At 50.7% G+C, this 24308-nt stretch overlaps 1 protein-coding gene across 2 annotated transcripts; it reads right to left on the bottom strand.

Annotated features, from left to right (window-relative positions):
- Positions 1 to 7358: 7358 nt before the first annotated feature.
- Positions 7359 to 22758, bottom strand: GTF2F1 (general transcription factor IIF subunit 1). 2 transcript variants are annotated; one of them, XM_055003765.1, is made up of 14 exons: positions 22651 to 22758; positions 21385 to 21444; positions 21112 to 21158; positions 20096 to 20168; positions 17763 to 17956; positions 16283 to 16453; positions 15762 to 15943; positions 15271 to 15415; positions 14129 to 14190; positions 12418 to 12537; positions 12204 to 12277; positions 9600 to 9738; positions 8875 to 9007; positions 7359 to 7870 (listed from the first exon to the last, which is right to left on the bottom strand). In XM_055003765.1, the coding sequence occupies exons 2-14, from the start codon at positions 21394 to 21396 to the stop codon at positions 7666 to 7668; spliced, it is 1557 nt and encodes a 518-aa protein (XP_054859740.1). In that variant the 5' UTR covers positions 21397 to 21444; positions 22651 to 22758; the 3' UTR covers positions 7359 to 7665. The 2 variants fall into 2 exon arrangements, with proteins under 2 accessions (XP_054859740.1, XP_054859739.1); XM_055003764.1 differs by lacking the exon at positions 22651 to 22758 and adding an exon at positions 21565 to 21627.
- Between the last annotated feature and the right edge of the window lie 1550 nt (positions 22759 to 24308).

The following is a 24308-nucleotide window of genomic DNA, read 5'->3' as shown; positions in this document are numbered from 1 at the left end:
GAATGTGGGCTGCATTGGGTGGCCGAAGAACACAGAAGTGCTCCGCTGTCCTTTCCTCCCGGCCCCCAGGTCTTCAGCCTCCGAATACGGCTTGAATCTGGGCTGCATTGGGTGGCAGAAGAACACAGAAGTGCTCCGCTGCCCTTTCCCCCCGGGACCCGGATCTGCAGCCTCCCAATACGGCCTGAATCTGGGCAGCATTTGGTGGCAGAAGAAAACAGAAGTGCTCCGCTGTCCTTTCCTCCCGGCCCCCAGGTCTTCAGCCTCCCAATACGGCCTGAATCTGGGCTGCATTGGGTGGCATGAGAACACAGAAGTGCTCCGCTGTCCTTTCCCCCCGGCCTCCGGGTCTTCAGCCTCCCAATACGGCCTGAATCTGGGCTGCATTTTATGGCCCAAGAGCGCAGGAGCCCTTTCCCCCCGGCCCCCGGGTCTTCAGCCTCCCAATATGGCCTGAATCTGGGCTGCATTGGGTGGCAGAAGAATACAGAAGTGCTCTGCTGCCCTTTTCCCCTGGCCCCCGGGTCTTCAGCCTCCCAAGACGGCCTGAATCTGGGCTGCATAGGGTGGCAGAAGAGCGCAGGAAAGCTCCGCTGCCATTTCCCCCCGGCCCCCTTGGTCTTCAGCCTCCCAATACGGCCTGAATCTGGGTTACATTGTGTGGCCCAAGAGCGCAGGAGCGCTCCGCTGCCCATTCCCCCTATACCTCGGGTCTTCAGCCTCCCAATTCGGGCTGAATCTGGGCTTCATTGGGTGGCAGTAGAGTGCAGGAACGGTCCGCTGCCCTTTCCCCTCGGCCTCCGGGTCTGCAGCCTCCCAATATGGCCTGAACCTGGGCTGCATTGGGTGGCAAAAGAACACAGAATTGCTCAGCTGCCCTTTCCCCCCGGCCCCCGGGTCCGCAGCCTCCCAATACGGCCTGAATCTGGGCTGCATTGGGTGGCAGAGGAACACAGAAGTGCTCCACTGCCCTTTCCCCACCCCCTGGCCTCCGGGTTTTCAGCCTCCCAATACGGCCTGAATCTGGGCTGCATTGGGTGGCAGAAGAACACAGAATTGCTCCACTGCCCTTTCCCCCCAGCCCCCGGGTCTTCAGCCTCCCAATACGGCCTGAATCTGGGCTGCATTGGGTGGCAGAAGAAAACGGAAGTGCTCCGCTGCCCTTTCCCCCCGGCCCCCGGGGTCTTCAGCCTTCCAATATGGCCTGAATCTGGGCTGCATTGGGTGGCAGAACAAAACGGAAGTGCTCCGCTGCCCTTTCCCCCCGGCCCCCGGGGTCTTCAGCCTTCCAATACGGCCTGAATCTGGGCTGCATTGGGTGGCAGAAGTACACAGAAGTGATCCGCTGTCCTTTCCCCCCGGCTCCCGGGTCTTCAGCCTCCGAATACGGCTTGAATCTGGGCTGCATTGGGTGGCAAAAGAACACAGAAGTCCTCCGCTGCCTTTCCCCCAGGCCCCGGATCTGCAGCCTCCGAATACGGCCTGAATCTGGACTACATTGTGTGGCCCAAGAGCGCAGGTGCGCTCCGCTGCCCTTTCCCCCCGGACCCCGGGTCTTCAGCCTCCCAATACGGCCTGAATCTGGGCTGCATTGGGTGGCAGAAGAACACAGAAGTGCTCCGCTGCCCTTTCTCCCCGGCCCCCGGGTCTTCAGCCTCCCAATACGGCCTGAATCTGGGCTGCATTGGGTGGCAGAAGGACACAGAAGTGCTCCGCTGCCCTTTCCCCCCGGACCCCGGGTCGTCAGCCTCCCAATACGGCCTGAATCTGGACTGCATTTTGTGGCCCAAGAGCACAGGAGCGCTCCGCTGCCCTTTCCCCCCGGCCCCCGGGTCTTCAGCCTCCGAATACGGCCTGAATCTGGGCTGCATTGGGTGGCAGAAGAACACAGAAGTGCTGTGCTGCCCTTTCCCCCCCGGCCCCCGGGTCTTCAGCCTCCCAATACGGCCTGAATCTGGGCTGCATTGGGTGGCAGAATAACACAGAAGTGCTCCACTGCCCTTTCCCCCCGGCCCCCGGGTCTTCAGCCTCCCAATACGGCCTCAATCTGGGCTTCATTGGGTGGCAGAATAACACAGAAGTGCTCATCTGTCCTTTCCCCCCGGCCTCCGGGTCTTCAGCCTCCCAATACGGCCTAAATCTGGGCCGCATTGTGTGGCCCAAGAGCGCAGGAGCGCTCCACTGCCCTTTCCCCCCGGCCCCCGGGTCTTCAGCCTCCCAATACGGCCTCAATCTGGGCTTCATTGGGTGGCAGAATAACACAGAAGTGCTCCACTGCCCTTTCCCCCCGGCCCCCGGGTCTTCAGCCTCCCAATACGGCCTGAATCTGGGCTGCATTGGGTGGCCCAAGAGCACAGAAGCGCTCCACTATCCTTTACCCCGGCCCCCGGTTCTTCAGCCTCCCAATACGGCCTGAATCTGGGCTGCATTGGGTGACAGAAGAGCGCAGGAACGGTCCGCTGCCCTTTCCCTCCGGACCCCGGGTCTTCAGCCTCAAAATACGGCCTGAATCTGTGGTGGATTAGGTGGCAGAAGAGCGCAGGAACGCTCCACTGCCCTTTCCTCCCGGCCCCCAGGTCTTCAGCCTCCCAATATGGCCTGAACGTGGTCTGCATTGGGTGGCAGAAGAACACAGAAGTGCTCCGCTGTCCTTTTCCCCCCGGCCTCCGGGTCTTCAGCCTCCCAATACGGCCTGAATCTGGGCTGCATTGGGTGCCCCTAAAGCGCAGGAGCGCTCCGCTGCCCTTTCCCCCCGGCCCCCGGGTCTTCAGCCTCTGAATATGCCCTGAATCTGGGCTTCATTGGGTGGTAGAAGGGCGCAGGAGTGCTCCGCTGCCCTTTCCCCCCCGGCCCCCGGGTCTGCAGCCTCCCAATACTGCCTGAATCTTGGCTGCATTGTGTGGCAGAAGAGCGCAGGAGCACTCCACTGCCTTTTCTCCCCTGCTCCCGTGCCTTCAGCCTCCAAATATGGCCTGAATCTTTGCTATATTGGGTGGCCCAAGAGCGCAGGAGCGCTCCGCTGCCCTTTCCCCCCCCGTCTCCCAGGTCTTCAGCCTCCCAATGCGGCCTGAATCTGGGCTGCATTGGGTGGCAGAAGAATACAGAAGTGCTCCACGGCGCTTTACCCCCGGCCCCCCCCCCGGGTCTGCAGCCTCCAATACAGCCTGAATCTGTGCTGCATTGGGTGGCAGAAGGGCGCAGGAGTGCTCCGCTGCCCTTTCCCCCCGGCCCCCGGGTCTTCAGCCTCCCAATACGGCCTGAATCTGGGCTGCATTGGGTGCCCCTAAAGCGCAGGAGCGCTCCACTGCCCTTTCCCCCCGGCCTCCGGGTCTTCAGCCTCTGAATATGCCCTATATCTGGGCTTCATTGGGTGGTAGAAGGGCGCAGGAGTGCTCCGCTGCCCTTTCCCCCCGGCCCCCGGGTCTGCAGCCTCCCAATACTGCCTGAATCTGTGCTGGATTAGGTGGCAGAAGAGCGCAGGAACACTCCGCTGCCCTTTCCCCCCGGCCTCCGGGTCTTCAGCCTCTGAATATGCCCTGAATCTGGGCTTCATTGGGTGGCAGAAGGGCGCAGGAGTGCTCCGCTGCCCTTTCCGCCCTGCCCACGGGTCTGCAGCCTCCAATACAGCCTGAATCTGTGCTGGATTAGGTGGCAGAAGAGCGCAGGAACACTCTGCTGCCCTTTCCCCCCGGCCCCCGGGTCTTCAGCCTCTGAATATGCCCTGAATCTGGGCTTCATTGGGTGGTAGAAGGGCGCAGGAGTGCTCCGCTGCCCTTTCCCCCCCGGCCCCCGGGTCTGCAGCCTCCCAATACTGCCTGAATCTTGGCTGCATTGTGTGGCAGAAGAGCGCAGGAGCGCTCCACTGCCTTTTCTCCCCTGCTCCCGTGCCTTCAGCCTCCAAATATGGCCTGAATCTTTGCTATATTGGGTGGCCCAAGAGCGCAGGAGCGCTCCGCTGCCCTTTCCCCCCCGTCTCCCAGGTCTTCAGCCTCCCAATGCGGCCTGAATCTGGGCTGCATTGGGTGGCAGAAGAATACAGAAGTGCTCCACGGCGCTTTACCCCCGGCCCCCCCCGGGTCTGCAGCCTCCAATACAGCCTGAATCTGTGCTGCATTGGGTGGCAGAAGGGCGCAGGAGTGCTCCGCCGCCCTTTCCCCCCGGCCCCCGGGTCTTCAGCTTCCTGATGTGGCCTTAATCAGGGCTGGTTCGGGTGGCAGAAAAGCACAGAAATGCCCTCTCCGTTCTCCCTGTTCTCCCGCCTCCGAATATGTCCTCAATCTGGGTTGGATTAGGTGGCAGAAGAGCGCAGGAGAGCTCTGCCACTCTTTCCGCCCCCGAGCTCCCAGCCCCCAGGCCTCGGATCAGGAGGCTGCAGATGCAGGAGCACCCCAGAGCCCTTTCCGCCCCCCCCTCCCCACACTCCTGGGCCCTCAGCCGGCCGATCCGACCAGCCTTTCCACCCCTCTGTTCTCCTCGGCTCTGCAGCAGCCTGATTTGGCCCAAATTGGGTCCATTTGGGGCTGATTTAGTCCACTGTGGAGCACAGCCAGCTCAGTTTTCTACAGCTTGCTGCATTTTCCCCACAATTGGCTTTATTGCTAGTAAATGTAAAATGCTGTTCTTAAGGAAAAGAAGTACCGTGTGAGTCTCTTGGGACTTCTAGCCCCTCTAATCCTCTGTCTTGCACTTGATGAGTGTGGTTCAGGTTGCTCACTGACTTAGGAAGGCTTGACCTCACTTTTCTTACAGAAGCTCAAGTGGCTTATGCAAATAAGGGCTTTCATGTTGAATATTAGGGAGGTCCTTTGCAGATCCTTTGAGTGCAATTCCTTTGTGAATATACACACCCATTGTGCACTTTTTTGGCGGGGGGAATACCAGAACAGCGCCACCTAAAACAGCCAGTCATGCATAATTTAGGCGTGGGCACCTAGGACTCTACATGTAGAGATCAAGAACCAGCAGCCCGTGGTGGTGCTCCTGTCCCCCCTTCTCAACTGTTTTGGGTGAAGTCATCTCCTTGCCCTGCAGCCATTCACCATAGAAGGTGATGGTAGTAGGAGGGGGGGGAGTATTACCCAGGCGCACTGTCATTCCTCCCCTGCCCCCCCACCCGCCCGACCTACAGATGTGCTAGAATGCTCGAGAGGCAACACACAGAGCATTTTTAGCAAATTAATCATAGCGCGCCTGGCATTCTAGAGACAACTAACTGAATGATGGATTGTAAAGGTCAGAAGAGTAAACGAGGGCTACAGCACAGCCCCTCATGGCCCAAAGTAGGAATTCTTGGAACAGAGATGACACAACAGAAGGGCGGTGGCAACTGATGCTTACAAAGCTACATTTGGACACAGCTGTAGAGACAGACACTCAGGAGTTTCTTGGCCTCCGAGATAAGACAAACACACTGGACAAGGATTGCTCAAAAGCTTGGCCAAGATCATAGCCCATTTGTACACTTCCATCCAAACTTCCAGGACAGGTGGTCAAAACGGGCACAGGTGTGTGTGGGCAACAGAACTAAAGTCCCAACAGGGCACGTTCCAAGGAAAGAAGGTTGGCGGGGCAAGAAGTTCCCTTTCTTGCATGTGTTTGGATAAGGCTCAACCCCCCTCCTATTTCTGCAACTCGCCCCCCTCTGGAACACCGAAATATGCAACTGTGTATATCAAAAATCCACACAATATACAGGCATTTTTCTACAAGCCTTGGGGGAAGCCTTAGGTTTTAGGAAAAAAGAAAACACTGAAAGATTGACCCTAAAATCATAGAAACTATGTTTACCTGTAAGAAAAGAATGTTGCTGAGATCTTGGGAAGCTACACCGAGAGATTGCAGTGGCCGTTTTGAGTTGCTAAGTGACCCCCCCCCCCCACACACACACACAATCCACATTGCTGAGGATACCAACCCACAGTAGGAGGCAGTGTAGTGGTTGGCGGAAGGGAGGAAGACCGGAAAAAGCAAAAGATAGGAGGAACAGAAAGGTAATATAAAAGGCAGGCTGAGGGAGGGGGCAAAGACTGCCAGGGGAAGTGTTATGCCAATATAGATTAAAATCATATGCCAATAATCAATACTGAACAATACTAGGCCTAGCTTCTATACTCTCTAGATGAACTTTTAAACTTTACATGAACTTTCAGTGTATTTTTTCTGTGTGTAAGGTAATTCAGCAGGTGTGCTTTCATCCTTTGACAATTAATTAAAATAGTGGACTCTACCGAGATTGATGTTCCTCTATCAGAGATTCAACCAATGGTGATCGCCCAACTTAACTTTTCTTGACACTTGTCAGAGATTTATAGTTTTCTTTTGCAGTACTATGACATAATTTTTTAACTAATTGGAAGGCTGTACTATGAAATTATGAATATTCAGTGAAGTGTCAAACCAATCAATATTTGTTTGTGCTATCATGTGAATAGACCCTAAATATTTGCATATGATTAGGTATATAATTGCAAACACAGAAAGAATAAGCAGGGTAATGATGGAAGAGATCTCTTGGGAGAATCTAGGTGAGAAACTATTTGTACCTATGTATTTCATAGAAACTTTGAGCAATGTTAAACTTAGGACTTAATAAGAAATGTTAGTGAACTTATTTCTTATTGCCTTTCTATGTTCTGTTGTTATAGGATTCATATTAATAGCCATTTATATTTTGATTACTTGCTTCATTAAAAAACTAGGGTGTATTTTCAATAAAGTGAAATAAACTCTAGATTGGTGTCTGTGTGTTTGATGGGGAGTTGCAAAGCAATATTGAACCCTATATAAATAAATGTACTGATAAACAGCTGGTTCAAAGAACTTATCTGTTTGACAGGTCTAAAGACTAACTGCTTTCGGCTTCCCCGGAGAGAGATCCATCTTTCTCCTGGCAAGTTGAAACTTGGTTTTAGACACGGGCAACTGTCTCGTTACAGAAGGAACAAAAACATAGAGGGAGGGAATGAAGTAAGGGAGAAAGACCACGAGAAGGGCAAGAGGGAACGCAAAAAATGAGACCCCCCCCCCCGCCCAGTCTTCTCAGGTCCTCTGCTTGGTCTGTTACTGAACTGGGAATTCCAAGTTAAAAATAACCCCTTTTCAGCTTGAGTCGAATTAAGGTGGTCACATCAGGACGGTCCACGGCTCATGAAGGGAGCTCCGGGAAGCAGAGGGAAGGTTCAGGTTAGAAAGTTGCACAGGAAACGGTGGAGCAGTCATGGATTTCTCCAAAGCTCTGTGCTTTTCTCTCTTTGGGTGATGGGAAGGAATAAAACAGGGTGGGAATAACTCATCATGAGGATACCAACCTGCCTGCCCATCAAGGACTTCTAGCATTATGAGTACAGTAATCTCAGAGAAAAGTGTGAAAAGTTCCGATTTATTCAAACAAACAAAGCAAGCAGCATTTCGTTCATGAATCCCTCCACAGGGCAGAGAAACTATCCACCACTCAAAGTGACTGTCTTCAATGCTCCTGAAAGGCAATGCCAATCTTACGACTCTGCTCTCAAAGAATGAAGGCTCTTGCCCCAGAGGAGACCCCTTTCCCCAAAGGGGTTAAAATAAAGCCCCTACAGTCCAAGCCCTGAGTCACCACCGCTTCTGCTTAGAGGTGAGGAGCTCACCGTGGCTCAGGGCAAGCTGGTCTCTGCCCAGCTCTCAGCCTCACTCCTTCAGGAAGAAGTGCATCTTGTCGTTGATGTTCTTGCGGTCAGGGTTGAGGCGCTTGAGGATCTGGGCTAGCACGTTGACGGTCTGCTCGCTGCTCAGCCCAGTCTTCTTCGTCTGGAACTTCTTCAGCAGGTCCTTGGTGGTCATGGGTTTGCGAGTCAAGTAGCGGCGCACGGCATCCTCCGTCAACTGCACATCCCTGCAAAGGAGGAGCACAGGCTGAAGGGTGGGCTCTTGCAGCAGCTTGGAGCGCAATGCCACAAGGGCTGAAAGAGCCTCAGGGAAGCAGGGAAGCAGGGAGGGGGCTTTCCCTGGAAAATAAGGACCAGGGTGGGACCCATACCCTTCTCTGGCATGGACTGCTAGAAGTGGTACAGCGCTTCTGAATGTTGCCCAAAGCTCTGTGCAAACTTACCTTGAGCCATCACAACAACAACAAGCAATGGAATTTGGAAGTACTAGATGGTATTATTAACTTAACCATGGTTTTATTAACATAACCAATGACAACAAATAATAATAAAACAGGCATGTAATAGTTTAAAGCTGTTCTTGGAAAACTTCTGAACACTGCCCGAAGCGCCATTGCCAGAAGCTCCATTACCTGGAGCCACCACAATAACAACAAGCAATGCTTTTGAATTTAAAAGTACTAAATGATAAACACAACCATGGCTTTATTAACATCAGTTAATAGCTATCAGTTTGGTGTACTTGTTAAGAGTGCCAGGACTCTAATCTGGAGAACCGGGTTTGATTCCCCGCTCCTTCACTTGAAGCCAACTGGATGACTGTGGGTCTGTCACAGCTTCCCATAGCTCTCTCAGCCCCACCCACCTCACAGGGTGATTGTTATGGGGATAATAATAACATACTTTGTAAACTGCTCTGAGTGGATGCTAAGTTGCCCTGAAGGACGGTATATAAATCGAATGTTTGTTGTTTTTGTTTATTATTATTATAAGCAGTGCTTTTGAATTTGAAAGTACTAGTTGATATTATTAACATAACCATGGTTTTATTAACATATCCATGGTTATTAACATAATCAACGACAATAAATAATAATAAACCAGGCATTTAGAGTTCGAAGCTGTACTCAGAAACAAAAGCTAACCTACATCAAGGTCCTCTTCCACCCACCCAAGCCAGGCCTGCCCCCAGACCAGCCCAAAGTCTAAGAGCTGGCAGTCAGATCCTTACCCGCTGCTGGGCGTTGACTTCCCCGACTGTGGCTGGGGGGTGGATTTCCCCGAGGTGGTAGCAGCCTGGGATCCAGCATCCAGCTTTAGCCTCTTGGCTGCAGGGAGCTCACTGGATCCTGCTTGCCGCTTGCCTGTTCCAGGGAAACAGTAAAACCGGTCAGAGGTCTACAGTCCCTCAGAGGCCCCTCACCAGGGCTCAAACCAGTTCCATTCTTCCCTGTGGGGGGAACCAAGAAGGTACCCACCCATGAATGAAGGTGGCTGAAAAGCAGGGTTGCCAAATGCAGGATGGGAAATTCCTGGAGATTTTGGGGGTGGAGTGTGGGGTATAATGCCATCGAGTCCACCCTCCACGGATACTGAAACTCTACAGTCTGGGAGAACTCCAGGACTCATCAGGATGTTGGCAACCTGCAGCACCTCCTCGACGATTCTCTCGAACTGATTCTCCCCCCCCAATTCTTTTGCTGCACTGACTTCTCCTAAACAGATGACTGTGTTAAAATACTGTCCCATCTAAACAAGTTCTGCATTCAAAGGATGCAACACAAAAGGCATTTGTTTCAAACACAAAGTATTTTCATAGACCAATATTTGAGTTTTTTTGCAAGACTTGGGTTTTATTTCTACCACCAGTGACAGAAAGGGATGCGGAGGGCAGAAGCAACTTGGACAGGATAAAGGGGTGCCTGGCTCTGCCACCTCTGCCACCCTCTGCAGTACCTTGCTCCAGTTTGCTGGCTGCCGCCCGCAGCGTCGAGGAGGTGCTGCCGGCATCCACGGTGGGTGTCCCTGGACGGCTGTTGCCTTGGGAGCTGCTGGCTGAGCCCTTCCGTTCCTTCTTCGGAGGAGTCTTCTTTTTCTAAGGAGGAAGGATCTGTTAAGAGGCCCTCTGCCTCGCAGGCAACAGGGTTCCAATTACAGATTCCCATGATAGGAGTTCCTTGCTAAAGTGTCTGTGGAGCATGGATGTTAGCAGGCTGCCGCACGTGACTGCTGTGAGATCTAGCCAGTGCTGGGGAGAGGACCACAGAAGAAATCAGCGAGGCAGGATCACCCAGCCTGGCACAGAGCCAGCGGCCCCAACTTGGCCTTCTGAGAGCTGAAGTACACCAGACACTTGGTGGGTTCATGCAAGTTTACCTGGGAAGTGTAGTCGGAGGCTCCTTCCCCTCTCCGAGAGAAAAGATGGTCAAGTAGCAGCTGTGGTGGCGCAGCCTCAGCAGCTCCTTCTGCTGCTGCTAGCCACCTGCCAGCTTCGGGCTCCCCTGGCTCAACGAGGGGAGCGGCCAAAGCTGGCAGGCGGCCAGCAGCAGCAGCAGAAGCCTCCCTCCCGGCCCCTCTTGCTGACTCTTTCCCTCCCGTCCTTCTGGCCCTGCTGCTGGCCTAACTATACTTCCCAGGTAAACTTGCACGAACCTGCCACGTGTCGGGCTTGGCTCTAAGCAGTCACTTGCCTGGGCATCTCTGGGCGTCAGGAAACAAAGGGATTTTCTTCTCCTTTTTAGGCCCAGACTGGCTAAACATGAACACGTGGGCAAAGGAACTAGTGAAAACGGTGGTGGGCTAGCAACACCTGGAGACTGATTTCCAAGGCTGCCTTAACTAGGCTAAGAAAGAACAAGACAGAGTAACTAGAAGAAGAGCAGGAACGCTCGCAGCAAATCACAAGAGCAAAGCAATGCAGGCGCTTTATTCAGAAGGGATGCTTTAGACACCACCCAGAGCTTGGCTGGGTCTGTCCTAACGGCAAAACACTTGGGGAAGGGCTGTGGCTCAGTGCTTGGCATGCAGAAGTCCCAGGTTCAAACCCCAGCATCTCCACTTAGGGGATCAGTTTGTAGGAGATGCCAAAAAAACGGAGGCCTTGGAGAGCCACTGCCAATCTGAGCAGATGATACAGACCCTGATGGATCGATGGTCTAATTCGGTACAACACAGCTTCACGTATTTACTACTGAATTACTGGTTTACTCCCCAGTCTCCTTTCAACCCAAATGGAGCCCTCCAAGGTGGCATCTAAGGACAGAAGAGGAGAAGCCTAAGAGATGCTGATCAGCAGCAACAAGAAAAGAGTCCAATGTGCATAAGCAGCCACAAAGAACTCTAATTAAAATCCTTTCATTAGAGTTTGCTGCAGTGGCAGACACGACCACATGCAATATACAGTCAAATACAGATTTCACAACTGACAACTCGGTTATGACCAGGGCTCATTTGGAGCCGGAACGCACAGGAACGGCATTCCGGTAGGTCTAAAAAGAGGTCACATGGGTCTTGGACCTGCCCACGTGATTTCTTTTCCTCCGAGTGCAGGCCGAGTGGTGCTGAGCTCCAAAGGAACGCAAGCTGCTTGGATTAATTCTGCTCTGCTCTTTCACTTTCATTTGTGACCGGGGGCGGGGGGAGAGAAAATGAGTGAATGCCGAGTGGTGCTGGGCTCCAAAGGAACGCAAGCTGCTGGGATTCATTCTGCTCTGCTCTTTTACGTTCATTTGTGACTGGGGCGGGGGGGGGGGGGGGAGGAGAGAAAATGAGTGCAAGCCAAGTGGTGCTGAGCTTCAAAGGAACACAGGCTGCTTGGAATTCATGCTGCTTTATTTTCATTTGTGACTTGAGTGAGTGAGTGAGTGGGTGCAAGCAGGGCTGGCTCTCCAGAAGAGGGTAAGCGGGTCTGAGTTCATTTTGCTTTAAGGAAATACCTGGAGACTTTTGCAGAAAGGGGCCTGAAGGGTGGATGTTGCCTTCTGACACACTTCCGGCGATGTCAGGGGGTGTGGCATATGCTAATGAGTTATGCTAATGAGTTCCTGCAGTTATTTTTATAGGAAATGACCCCTGGTTATGACCATGCCCACCGCATCCCTGATGAAAAAATAAACATTTCCTGCAATGCAAACACTCCTGGGGGTGAATGGGAGCCAGGTGGTCCGCACCCTGGGACCTCCCGTCCATTGATGAAGGAGGCGGGATGAATCACACAGCACTTCCAACTGAGGAGCGTCATGGTCTACCACAGAGCAGGATCAAGTGACAGAATGCTGGAGGGGTAAGGTGGACTGTACCACTCCAGGCTGTAAAAGAATTTCCCAGCAAGCAGAAACCAGGCACCTCAGGGAGAGAAGTAGCAATCTGAGCTGGAACCTTTCTATTTGCAGGAAGGCTCCTTTGTGCAAGCGAGTATGTGACAAGTGAGCTTCCTGCATCTAGAAGCACAAGAGGCACAAGCTCATCTCGTCACTTCAACCCACCAGACATAGAGCCCAGGTCCTGGAGGAGCCAAACCCCACGTAAAGACGCCCCCCTGCAACCCGCATGCAGGATTACCATCATGAAGAGCGCTGAAGATGCCTCGCTCTCGATGTCACTATCCTCTGAGGTCTCCGACTCATCACTGGTGTCTGTAAAGCAGACCCAACAACTCAGTCTAGGCATGGCTGTCTTTGTGGAGACCAGCCACTCACAGGCAACATGCAGGGAGGCAACAAACACCCAGATTCAACCTCCCACTCGGATTCAACCTGCATCCTGTCCTACTAACCTTTCTTTTTCTTTTTGTCTTGTGGAGTGGGCACCTTCTTCTCCTCCTCCTCTTCTTCCTTCTCCTCCACAGGCTTCTCCTCCTCGCTTTCTTCGCTACTTTCGCTTGCTTCGTCTATACCTGCAAAGCAACAAGGGATTCAGAACGATCAGGCCAGTAACTTGCCACCTGAGGGGCACAGGCCTCCCCCTGTTCTACTCGGGGGGGGGGGGACTCAACCTTATGATCAGCCAATCCACGTCACTCTGGGCATGAGAAATGTGAACCCTCCAATCAAAATCCCTTTGTCTTTCCCGACGAGACGCCTGCTGTCTATGCTGCTGCCACCTTCTTGCTCCCAAACCAAAGCAGCAAAATAAACAAGCCACTGTGAAAACCAGCTAAACCAAGTCTTTTATACATTATTTCCTACACAAGCATACGTTGCTGAATGAACTCCATGCGGCTGTTATTGTTTTGTTTGGCTTAGCCTTTATTAAGCTCTCTGGTGAAAATAAGCTTTAATGTATTGTTGTCAGAAGGAAAGATTGAAGGACTTCATCTTATGGGAAATGGTGTTAATGGCTGATACGGTTTAAAAGTGTTTTTGAATTTCAGTGGGTGACTTTTTCCATTATAATTGCATATTGGAATTACGTGCTGCATGCAGTTCATGATTGTAAAGGTAAACCATTTATGTTTTTCAGATACTGTTGTACCTTTGAATAAGATATATTGTCCTAAATGGAATCGTGGTTTTGATAAAAACTTACAGCTGAAATGGAGGAATAACCCGGGGATACCCTTGAACTGAACAGAAATTATAAAAAACAGATGTTCAAGTCTGAAAGCTGGAATTTACCAGTTACCTTCTTTAGATTATTATGGACATTGTTCTTTGTGTGCTGCTATTTTAAATATTGGATATAGAACTCTTTATACTATTTTGTTAATGTGTCTTTAAATTGTCATACTTGTCTACTTGTGTAGGAGATATTGTGTAAAAGACTTGGTTTAAACTTTGGTTCTAAATTAGCCTGGTTTCATAGTGGGTTGTTTACTTTGCGAGTATTACACTTGGTTATTAGTATGACCCAAACCAAAACAGGCAACGCCTGGCCAGCCTATTTTTATATATCTCACTTGCCTCCCTGATTGGGGCCCCAAAGCAGCTTTTCCTCTCTGATCTTGCCTCCTGTGGTTTACCCTCACAACCTTACGAGGGCAGGTTAGGCTGAGAGAATGATGAGCCCAAAGTCATTAGGCAGAGCAGAGATTCAGGTTGGGCTGTCCCAGCTCCTAGTCCAATACTCTGACCACTAAGAATGGGCACACAGCTACATCCAGGGAGTTACCTCGCCTGCAGCCTTAAACTGGTTTACCCCTTGTTCCTGGCTCAGCGGTTCAGGGGAGGGGGCACCCTCCCCAAATGACAACTCACAGGAGTTGTTGAGAAAAGCCAGAATGGTTAAACTGACATAAAAATGGATGTTCATTTGTAACATGCAGATCTTCCCTAAACGATCAAGGAAGATAAAAGCAGAACCAGACAAGATTGCATGTGAACTACTAAAAAAATGAGAACGTAAACAGATTCAGGCAACCCCCAAAGGGGGAAAAAGCAAACCAGCCCCGGAGACCCATCCAGTGTGCGCCTTTGGCCTTGTTGCTATCTGGATTCTCCAATCTGTTCACTCGTAGGAAAGAAGCACCTCCCACTTAGACGGCTAACCTTTGGGGATGTCTTCCTCTTTGGCCACTTTGGGCTTGCCTCCCACGTCCTCCAAGGAACTGCTGCAATGAGACAGAGAGTGGAAGGTGGGTAAGTCACATGACACAAGAGAAAAGAGTCCAATAGCACCTTTAAGACTAACCAGCGATTGTAGCAAACGAAAAGTCTGCCAAGAAAACGTGATGTGATGTCCCCCCATGGGTCAGTAATGACTCGGTGCTACCTTTACCTTTAAGCTTTTGAGAACCACAGCTCTCTTTGTCAAATGCAACCATGCATCTGATGAAGAGAGCTGTGGTTCTTGAAAGCTTATGCCACAATAAAGTTGGTTAGTCTTAAAGGTGCTACTGGACTCTTTACTATTTTGCAACTACAGACTAACACGACTAACTCCTCTGGATCTGTGACGCAAGAGGGAGGCAAGGAGTGAGCTGGTCTAGGGACAGGAAGTCTCTGGGAGTCCTGAAGCCCTGGGAAGTGGGGTGGGGTTGCAAATGTAAATGGGGAAAAATTTTAAATATACTCAGTACTTAGTATTTAGTAGTCAAGAAAACTACTTAGTAGTTTCCTTGGCATCATGTATAACTTATCATATACAACTGTAGCACTTGGTACATTTATCAAATTAAAGTACAAATGCGTTCCCTTTCTATAAGCAAATTTATGCATGCACCAATATTAGAGAGAGAAAGAGCACTGCAACCTCCCCCATTTCCTAAGCACGAATCTCTTCCTTTTTAAATGTCACCAAAGGGATGCAAAGAGCAACCCGCAAGCAAAAAAAGGCACTGTCGGCTCTCATGAAGATGGCAGCACACTCTCTGTCCACACTCTCTGCCATTCCTAAGTGCTGCAAATTCCACCAGCCATACCCTGTCCTTAGAAATGTTGCCCTCGTCACGGGGATTCTTTTCCAGGGCTACCCCAATCTCCAGTTTTTCACTGCAGAAAAGTCCCCAGGAGGAGAAAAAAATGTTTTTTTCTTCTGAATTTTTCCAGGCCTTTACATTTTGAAACGAGTCCCAAAGGTGAAAATGGAAAACACAGGTGGAGGGAGAGCAGCGCACTGGGGAGTGCAAAGGTGATACCTGTCCCAAATGGGAAGAAAACGGTCCTGCCCCCGCTTCTGCCGAGCAGCTTACCTAGACCCATCAGACATGTAGTCCACCTCCTGGCCCTCAAAGTCCCCGTCGTCACTGTCCTCGAAGGCCTCGTCATCCGACCCCTTCTTCTTCTTCTTCTTCTTTGTCTGCGGGGTTGTCTTCTTGGGTTTGGCTGGCTTCTCACCTGAAGGATGACAGGCAGCCATGACTGCTCTCTTGTCTAAAGGCTTCCTGCCACCCAGGTTGGATTCATGGTATCCAGCCCAGCCATGCCAAACTGTGTCTCCCAATGACAGCAGCAGGCCAAAAGCAGCAACTAGACTCCAGCCTGCCACTGTAGCTGCGTATCCCCTACGCCCTCCTTTTGGGAATCCTTGGAGAGCTTGCCCAAGCCAAGCAGATTGCTTCTCCCAGAATGCTCCAGACAGAGAAGAAGGGAGCCACAGCAGAGGAGCCCATCACAGTCTGGCTGCCTCTCATATGGCTTCTTCCACCAGGGAGCTCTGCCTGCCCAGCCCCAGTGCCCTCACCATCCACATCGCTCAGCTCGCTTTCATCCGAGCTCATCTCCAGCTCATCTTCTAGGTCATGGATCCGGAGGTCACTGCCTTTTTTCTTGCTCTTCTTCTCCTTCTCCTCCTCTTCCTCATCACCGAGGTCCTTCAGCCGCCGCTGCTGCATGATGCTGAAGTGGTTTAGAACCTTGTTCCGCCTGCAAAGAAGGCCAGAGAGGGAAGTTGGCAGCCTCCGATATAATAAATAAATGCAACAGGAGGATGATTCAACCAGTCTGCAAGGTAGGTCAGTAAGGAGGGACAAGAAATGCTTTGATAATTTGAGAGAGCTTCAACCTGTGGCTCGCAACCTGGGTTTGGAGAAGAGCATCTCACAGATTGCTGGTTTGGGGAAAGCAACTGGAAGGTGGGAAGAAGGGGGGCAGGAACATGGAATGAAGACATAAAGGCTGCTCCTGACGCACTCGTAGGTGCTGAGGCCTTCAGGTGATGAATTACTAGAACTTTGGCAGGAATAAAAACCTTTTAGAGCTCACCGTTCCCATTCTTCCTCTGCCTCCTCCGCAGTCAGTGTGCGGTGCTTGGCAATGGGTGTGAAGTTGTACCAGTTGTTGACTGGGAAGGCTTCGAAGGCTCCATCTGCACACTGGGTGAAGATGTAGTAGGAGGTGTTTTCGGTCACGCCACCTTTCTTCACCCCCTTGAACCTGAGCCAAAGGAAACAGCTTCAGAGGAGCTCTGTTCAGAGTGCAGAAGAATTCACAGAACACCACTGCAGGGAGTCCAGGGGCCCAGCATCTGGCCTCCAAATCCAGAAAGGAGCAAGACTGGGGGGGCGGGGTGGTGGTGGTAGGAATCTAGGCATCTATAGCTGTGACCACAATATGGCCTGTAACACAAAATCTGCTAATTTCCCCTCATCTTTTTAATCTCCTTTTTAACAAGCAAACTGTCCCTTAATTTTAGTCCTCATGGCTATTGGAAAATTGAAAGCCTCACAAGCTCTGGATTTGGAATTGGTGTAAGCACCCCAGACAGACAGACAGAACCAAGTTCTGCAACCACTACTCCAATTCTGGACTCAGAACAAGACACACAAATTAAAGAGGGCCACAAGCTTTAATTGGTACACTAACTAAAGCATTAGTGGAGGCTCCTTTTAACCAGCAATGAAACTTTTCACTTTTGCAGCTGTGCATTTATTTCCTGAAGCTATTTTGATACTGTATTTTAACAGGATAGTAAACAACATATAAAGTTCTCAAGATGAACCGTCAATCTAACAATAAGCATTCATGACCTGTTTTAAGTTACACCTTACAAAAGAAAATACATCAGGTATGGAATCCAGGTCACAAACTGTGGAATTTTGGACTGCAGCTTTCTAGACCTCCCTTATAAGACTTGGGGAACAATCCTAGCAGGGTCTACTTAGAAGCAAGCCCTATGTAATTCAAAGGGATTACTCCCAGGAGGCCCTGACCAGGATAGCCCAGGATAGGAGATCTCCAAGGAAGCCCAGGGCTGCAGAGGCAGGTAATGGCAAACCACCTCTGTTAGTCTCTTGCCATGAAAACCCCACCAGGGGTCGCCATAAGTCAGCTGTGACTTGAGGGCCCTCTCCGCCACCACCCAGGAGAGCATCCTTAAGATTGCACATACAAGTAACAAACCGTGACTTACTGACTAAGGCAAACAATGATAGCAAATATAGTTTATATACAATTGATAAACATCCAAGGGAATAATGAATACAGCCAATACAAGTTTACCGGGGTTGTCATGGGGTTCATGTTCACGGTTTGTTATTTGTATGTACGCCGTTCCGTGACTCTCTCACTTTTTCTGTTCCTTAAGATTGCAGCCTTATTTGCTTCACTCCTTACCAAGCTGGAGAGCACATCCCCCACCCCCGGGGGAAAGAGAAAAGAGCAGAACACTTGCAAAAGGAGCGAGAACAAAGTGGGAACACAAACCAAATAAAAACCAACCAATCAATAACAAACAATGGCTCACTTGCGGCCGGCTTTGCCATTGACTTTCAGAATCCAGGGCTGGTCTTCAGGCTTGAACTCTTTCAGGACGATGCCGTACTTCTTGCGCCGTGCCTCCTCGCGCAGCTTGCGGTTGAACTCGCTGCCAGCTCCCGACTCCGGCAGCTCTTCCTCTTGATAGATTTTCTTATTGCTCAGATCTCGTTCCATCTTGGCCTAGGGAGGGGCAGGAAAGGAGAACGTCGCCACTGCCTCTGTCACCCACTTCCACCTAGCTTCTAGTAGCAAAGAGCTCTGCTGCATCCTTCCGGCACGAAGCAGGGATTCCAACGGACCAGTGAAATCCACATTCTCATCCATCAAGTGGCAGCTTGATTCTCCAGCTGGGTGACTGTTAGGCCCCCAAAGTCAGGCATGATGAACCATCAGCAGGGAACAGCCAAGCCCATGTCTGGCTTCTCATGATGCCCAAGGCAAAAGATCTTCTGGTCTCTGAAGCATAAGAGCACCACATGTGCTGAGCACAACTTCAGTGGCCTGCAAACAAGCTCCCTGGCTGCACTGTCTTCCTGCACTCTCACCTTCAACCTGAGCAGCTCCTCGGGAAGCCAAGTTGCTCCCCATTCGAGGGGAGGGACTATTGGGCCATGGAGCTGTCAACTGCCCCCAACAGCCTGAAATGCAAGGCTGACCCCAGGTCACTGCAGAGCCACCACCGTGACTCCAAATATCCCCCAAAGCATCCTGGAAGCCGTATGGGTTTCTGAACCTTCAGGGACACACTCTTTAATTTTTATTTTACTGTATTTATAGTCCGCTCTCCCCGCAGTGGCATCAGAGCAGAGCACAGAGTATGCCAAAATAATAGAATAAAACATGCTAGCAAACAAGATAAAAATACCTATAATACAGATTACTTAAAAACAGCAGCACACATAATTGCACAACCTGTTGAAACAGAACCCATGGGGCTGGGTGGCCAACTATGATGGACAGCAATGGCAGAAGGCTGGTTGGGTGGCCTGTCCACCTCAACCATCATACGCCTGTCTTGCAGATCTGGCAGAAAGATAGCAAATCCTGCCAGGCCCAGGTCTCCATAAACAGAGTTCCACCAGGTTGGAGGCAGGATCAAGAAGATCCTGGTGTTGGTCGAGGCAAGATGGACCTCTTTGGGGCCGGGGACCATCAGTAGATGTTTGTCTGCTGAGCAGAGCGTCTTTTGGGGAACATATGGTGAGAGGCAGTCCCGCAGATATGTCGGTCCCAGTCTGCTTTTAATCAACCCATCACACCCTTGTGGAGCTGGCAGGTTAATACTAATCAGGCCTTAAAGCAGAAAGCAATCAGATCACCAGCAAGCTGCTTGATGAAAAAACACAGATGCGCCATGTTAACTGCTTTACGGGCTGGGCCCCAAATGACCGAGGAGGGTGCTGTGAGCAGACTCCAGGGGAGGGTTATTCCCTTCTTACCCCCCCCCCCAAGTCTGAAATTGCACATCCCAGACTAGTGAGAATGAGCTCTGTATTTGAGTCTCTCCTTTCTGCATCTGATGAAGGAGGCTATCACCTAGGAAGGTTCGTTCCTGGACAGGCTCTAGGGTGCCCCACTGCTTTGTTTGGCGACTGTATCTGGACAGTGTAAAAGGCCAGACTGAGCGCAAAAAACAGATGAGTGCTAAAGCTCACCGTTTCGGCCACAATGCAAATATTCCATCATTCACTGGGGATGCGCAGGAGTCTTCCCCCAGGAAAGCGTTGGGGGATGTCAAAGGGGTGGCAGTGCCCGGGGCTTGGCTGCAGTCTGGTACTGGGGCAAACCCTGCTTTGGGAAATGGCTGGTCACACTCCCTTGTGGCTCCTCGTAACTTCTTTCTGACTTCCCTCTCTGCTAGTTCTGCGGCTGCACCATTGCAGGCCTCTCCTGGCTTTCCTTGAGTGTGATGCGTCTGGCCAATAAACAGAATCTGCAAGACTAGCTGATCCCACAGTCAGGCACATAAGGAAAGAGGCTGGCACAGCAGCAGACGCTGGCTGCTTCGTAAGGGCCTTGGTAAGCGGCTACCGATTCTCCTGTGGCTCATGGCGTGAGCTGCACAGGTTGGTTGTGGCAATCTTCCGGGGTGGGAGAGACTGTAACCCTCGGACAGGGCGCGCACGAGCCAGCAGTGAACATGGCATGTCACCCTGCCCAGAGACAGCTCCTTTGCCCTTCAGCATGCAGAATACAACCTGCTATTGACAAAAGCTTTCATGGGGCCCGGCAGCTTCTCTCCCTCCTGCCTCCTTCCCTGACTTTAAGAAGGTGCTTGTTTTAGTTCATTTGTCATGGCTATTTGGATTGATGCCCTACCTGGTGCCAGGTGGAAAAATTGACTTTGTCGGCAGCATTGAAGGCCATAATATTATACTTTTTGGAGGTGTTCCTGTGGAGAGAAGAGGCAGGAAGGAATTAAATCACAGCCCGGTTGCGCCAGGCTGGAGCAAAACTCGAACGGTCTAGATCAGTTGCACTCACTCCTCGGCACGGAACAGCCACAGTTACCATCAATGGAAAGAACCACATTTACTGCCTTCCCAGGCATGAGTCTGGTATGCTGCTGGCCCCAGATCTGCCTCTCTGTACTTTTCACCTACAGTTAGCAAAGCAATTCCTATCTATCTGTATTAGATTATTGCATGTTTAGTCTTCTCTTCTTCCAAGGAGCTAAGAAGCTACATGCATGGCTCTGCAGTCCTGCATTTTATCCCCAAAACAACCCTGCAACAACAACAACAACAACATTTGATTTATATACCACCCTTCAGGACGACTTAACACCCACTCAGAATGGTTTATAAAGTATGTTATTATTATCCCCACAACTACAATCACCCTGTGAGGTTAAGGTAGGTTAAGCTGTGTGTGTGTGTGTGTGTGACTGGCTCAAGGTCACCCTGTGAAAACCATGGCCATGTGGGGATTTGAATCCGAGTCTTTCTAGTTCTAGTCTGACACCGTTTCATCTCTGGCTGTGCAGCATCCTATCCCTCTTGGAGCCCTGCGCAACCCCCCCCCCCCCAAGTGTCCCCACATCATTAGGGGCCCTCCAGTTTGAGAGCTACTGGTGCCTGCAGTGACTGTGGTTCAAGGGCATGGCTTGCAAAGCGTCAGTTTGCACCAACTATTAAACGGGTCTGGGAATGCACTGCTACGACTGATATACTCCCTGTCCAGAAACCCCTGAAATAGCAGGCAATATTTCTCCACATGCGTGATTGCTGGCAGTCTGGTTAATATTAAACTTGGCCTGCCTGGGTTAGCAATGGAAAATCAACAAGAAATTGGGATTCAGGCAAAAAACCATAACAAGGAAGAACTATACGTACTTGGGAACACGGACGACATATTCAGTCACTGTCTGGCTGCTGGTACCCTACAAAGAAGAATGCACACCGTGTAAATGCCAGAGCACAAAGGATACAAGCCAAACTGCCCCACTCAGCCCACAGGGCAGCAAGAGTGATTAGCAAGCACTGGAAGGCAACACAGCCCATAAAACAAATCCTCACATGAACCTAACCATGGGTTTGCTGCACCTTAACTGCCAGGCCAAGCAGCAAAGAACTCTGAGCTTGAACGGCAGCAGGATGAGAACTCACCAGAGACGTCATTTCTGGATCAACTGTGCAGGTGTAGCCGAGTCTCTGCAAAGCAGAAACCTGAGGAGGAGGAAGAGGAAGAGGGGGGAATGTTCAGTTCCACACACAGAAAGGAGCACTGGAGCAGACAGAGGTGAGGCAGGGTAACAATGCTGGGGCAGGGCGAGGGACTACACACACCGTGAGCACCGCCACGTTTTCACGGTCCAGATCTCCAAGCATCGATAAGTACCTCTAAATGTGCACAGAACTTTTTTCTGATCTATAAGGGAATAGTGCTTCTTTGTTTTTATTAAGAATTTTATATATTAGAAAAAACAAAGCATAAACAGTTAGTTACTCAAAAATTAGCCAACAAAAAATCAGCTAGCAAACATACAAAAATAACTAGGCATAAAAACAAAACAGAAAAAAAACAAAGGAAAAGAAAGACCTACATAAACTAAAAGGAGGCTTCTGATCTTCTCCACAACAAATATGGTTCCATTTTCAAATTTTATCTTATGGTAAAAAATAAAAGCTCTCTTTTTTCTAATGTCCAAATGCCTTAGTCCATAAATCCACAAATCATCAAATCATTGGAAAAAAACAAGAGTCCAGTAGCACCTATAAGACTCACAAAATTTGTGTATGAGCTTTCATGAGTCACAGCTCACTTCTTCAGATACCAAGAAGTGGTATCTGAGACTATTTTGTTAGTCTTTATCGGTGCTACTGGACTCTTGCTCTTTTCTACCACTACAGACAGACTAACTTGGCTAGCTATCAAATTATTATTGTCTTCAGTATAAATCACAAGACAAAGAAACTAAAATTAGCAAAAAGTAAACAAAAAATGCAGAACTTTACACCAATTTCTCGCAATCTAAATCTCAAACCAGGTTTTACTAAAACTAGACTTCCTTGTTATTATGTAAAACGTAAGAGTAAATAGTTAGGTTAATTGTATCATCAACATTGTATGTAAATTTTAAAAACCCAAAAAACCCATTACTGTCTATCTCATGTAAAAAAAACTATAAGGGGTTTTGCATTCAACCATCAATAAGCTTATTGTCTTCTCCCTAATCAATGAACGGAGTTTTGCCATTATTGCCAATTCCAGCTCCTTTATCAAGCTTTCCTCTATAGGATTCTTCCAATGTTGTGAATAAAATAGTCAAGGGAACAGGGCTTCTGAACATGCGCAGAGTGCCATTCCTTGGGCTAGCCCTGACGGCGGGGGGAGCAGAGAAAGCTAGCCGCCCGGACACTTGAGTCCTTTACCTGGACTAGGGCAAGGAGCGAGTAGCAGCAGGGTTCTCGGACGCCTGGGTTCCGCCGCAGAGCCAGAAGTACGAACAACTGGGAGCCCGGACGCCTGGGTCCCTCCTGCCTCTCTTCCGCTTCCGCCAGCGGCATTCTAGGACGTTCCTCCAACTACGCATGCACCTGATGGGCGAGGGAACTACGCTTGCGCTGAATCCCGGCTGCGACTAAGAGGCTGCAGCCTTTCTGACTGCGCTGTGACGCTTCCGGTCGTGGTTCGCAGGGCGCAGCATCCCCCATGTGCGTGGCTGGAGGGTGGAGCGGAGCCAGCGGGGAAGCGGCGCTCTTGCGGCAAGGACCGCGGTGCGAGCCAGGGAGCGCCCCCTGCTTTCTGCACGGCAAGACCCCGGGAGTCCACGGGGTTTGCTTTTAAGCCAGCCAGGCCTACCTTGCAAAAGAGAGTCGGGGGCAATGCAATGGCAGGGGAGGGTGGAGTTGGGGGCTGCTTTGCTTTTCCGGATCGAATGTAATTGCCGCTTCGATGCAAAGCAGGGACTCTGGATTGCCAGCCTCCAGGCGGTGGCTGGAGATCTCCCGGAATTACAACTTAATCTCCAAGCCACATAAATGGTATTATACCTGCTTAAGGTCCCTCCCGAGGGTCCACCCCCAAATTTCCAGGAATTTCCCAACCTGGAGCTGGCAACCCGAGGGACCTCTTGCAGGTTGGGTTTGCAGCCATGTCGAACGATGAAGAAGAGAAGGGGGGGGCGGGGGAAGGTCCCACAGACTCATTCCAAACAGACGGGGAAATACAGGGGGTCAAGTTACAAAGAGAAATATTAAAATATATTCCAAATAGGTATTTATTATCAGTGTACAAAAAGTTCAAGCTAAAAACAAGTTAAAAACATAGGGCCTAAATAGCCCTGTGTATGGAGAACAGTTTACCTATCTTTAACAACTGTATGTAGCCTGCTATTTAGAGCCCAGGGGCACAGCGAGGTGAGGGCCAGGGGAGAGTCAAGGGACCTGGCAACCCTAAGTCGTCATGGCATTGCCAAGCAGACCCCATAGCAGAACCAGCACCACCGGCCCACTCAGGTCAGCCTGCTCCTGAGCTGGTTTAACATCCCAGTAAGCACTGGCCCCAAAGAGACCAGCTCCCCTGGAGAAAATGGCCGCTTCAGAGAGTGGGCTGCTGTACGTTGCTGGTGTTCGCCAAGGGATGCCAGATCCAGGTTGAGCAAATCCTGGAGATTTAGGGGATGGAGCCTGGAGAGGGTGGAATTGGGAGCAGGAAGGGTACAATGCGATAGAGTCCACCCTCCAACGCAGCCGTTTTCTCCAGGGGAAGTGATTTTTATGGTCTGGAGATCAGTTATAATTCCAGGAGTTCTCCAGCTACCACCTGGAGGCTGGCAACCCTATTTCCTTCCATCCCCAAACTCCGCTCTCCCCAGGCTCTCCTCCCCACCCAAAAAATCGACAGGAGTTTCCCAACCCATATGTGCAATCCCTGTGTCAAATAGGGTTGCTCCCCCCTGTAATTCATGGGGCATCGTCCAGCCAGAAGTTCTGCAAATGGGCAGCAGAGAGAGGGATCGAGACCTACCGAGAAGCAGCAACTGAGGAGACCGCTTCAGAGGCGAAGTCAGTTGCATACCCACCCTTCC

Source organism: Eublepharis macularius, chromosome 19 (genome assembly GCF_028583425.1).
Source record: "Eublepharis macularius isolate TG4126 chromosome 19, MPM_Emac_v1.0, whole genome shotgun sequence".
NCBI lineage: Eukaryota > Metazoa > Chordata > Lepidosauria > Squamata > Eublepharidae > Eublepharis > Eublepharis macularius.
This window is presented reverse-complemented; position numbering and strand designations above follow the sequence as displayed.

Bases quoted from the DNA above. Each gene is read 5' to 3' on its own strand.
- GTF2F1 (XM_055003764.1), bottom strand. From the start codon at position 21,606: ATGCTTGGAGATCTGGACCGTGAAAACGTGGCGGTGCTCACG. The intron at 21,159-21,384 runs GTGAGTTCTCAT...TCTTCTTTGTAG, and splicing joins ATCCAGAAATGACGTCTCTG to GGTACCAGCAGCCAGACAGT. The intron at 7,871-8,874 runs GTAAGGATCTGA...CCTCCTTTGCAG, and splicing joins AAGTCAACGCCCAGCAGCGG to GGATGTGCAGTTGACGGAGG.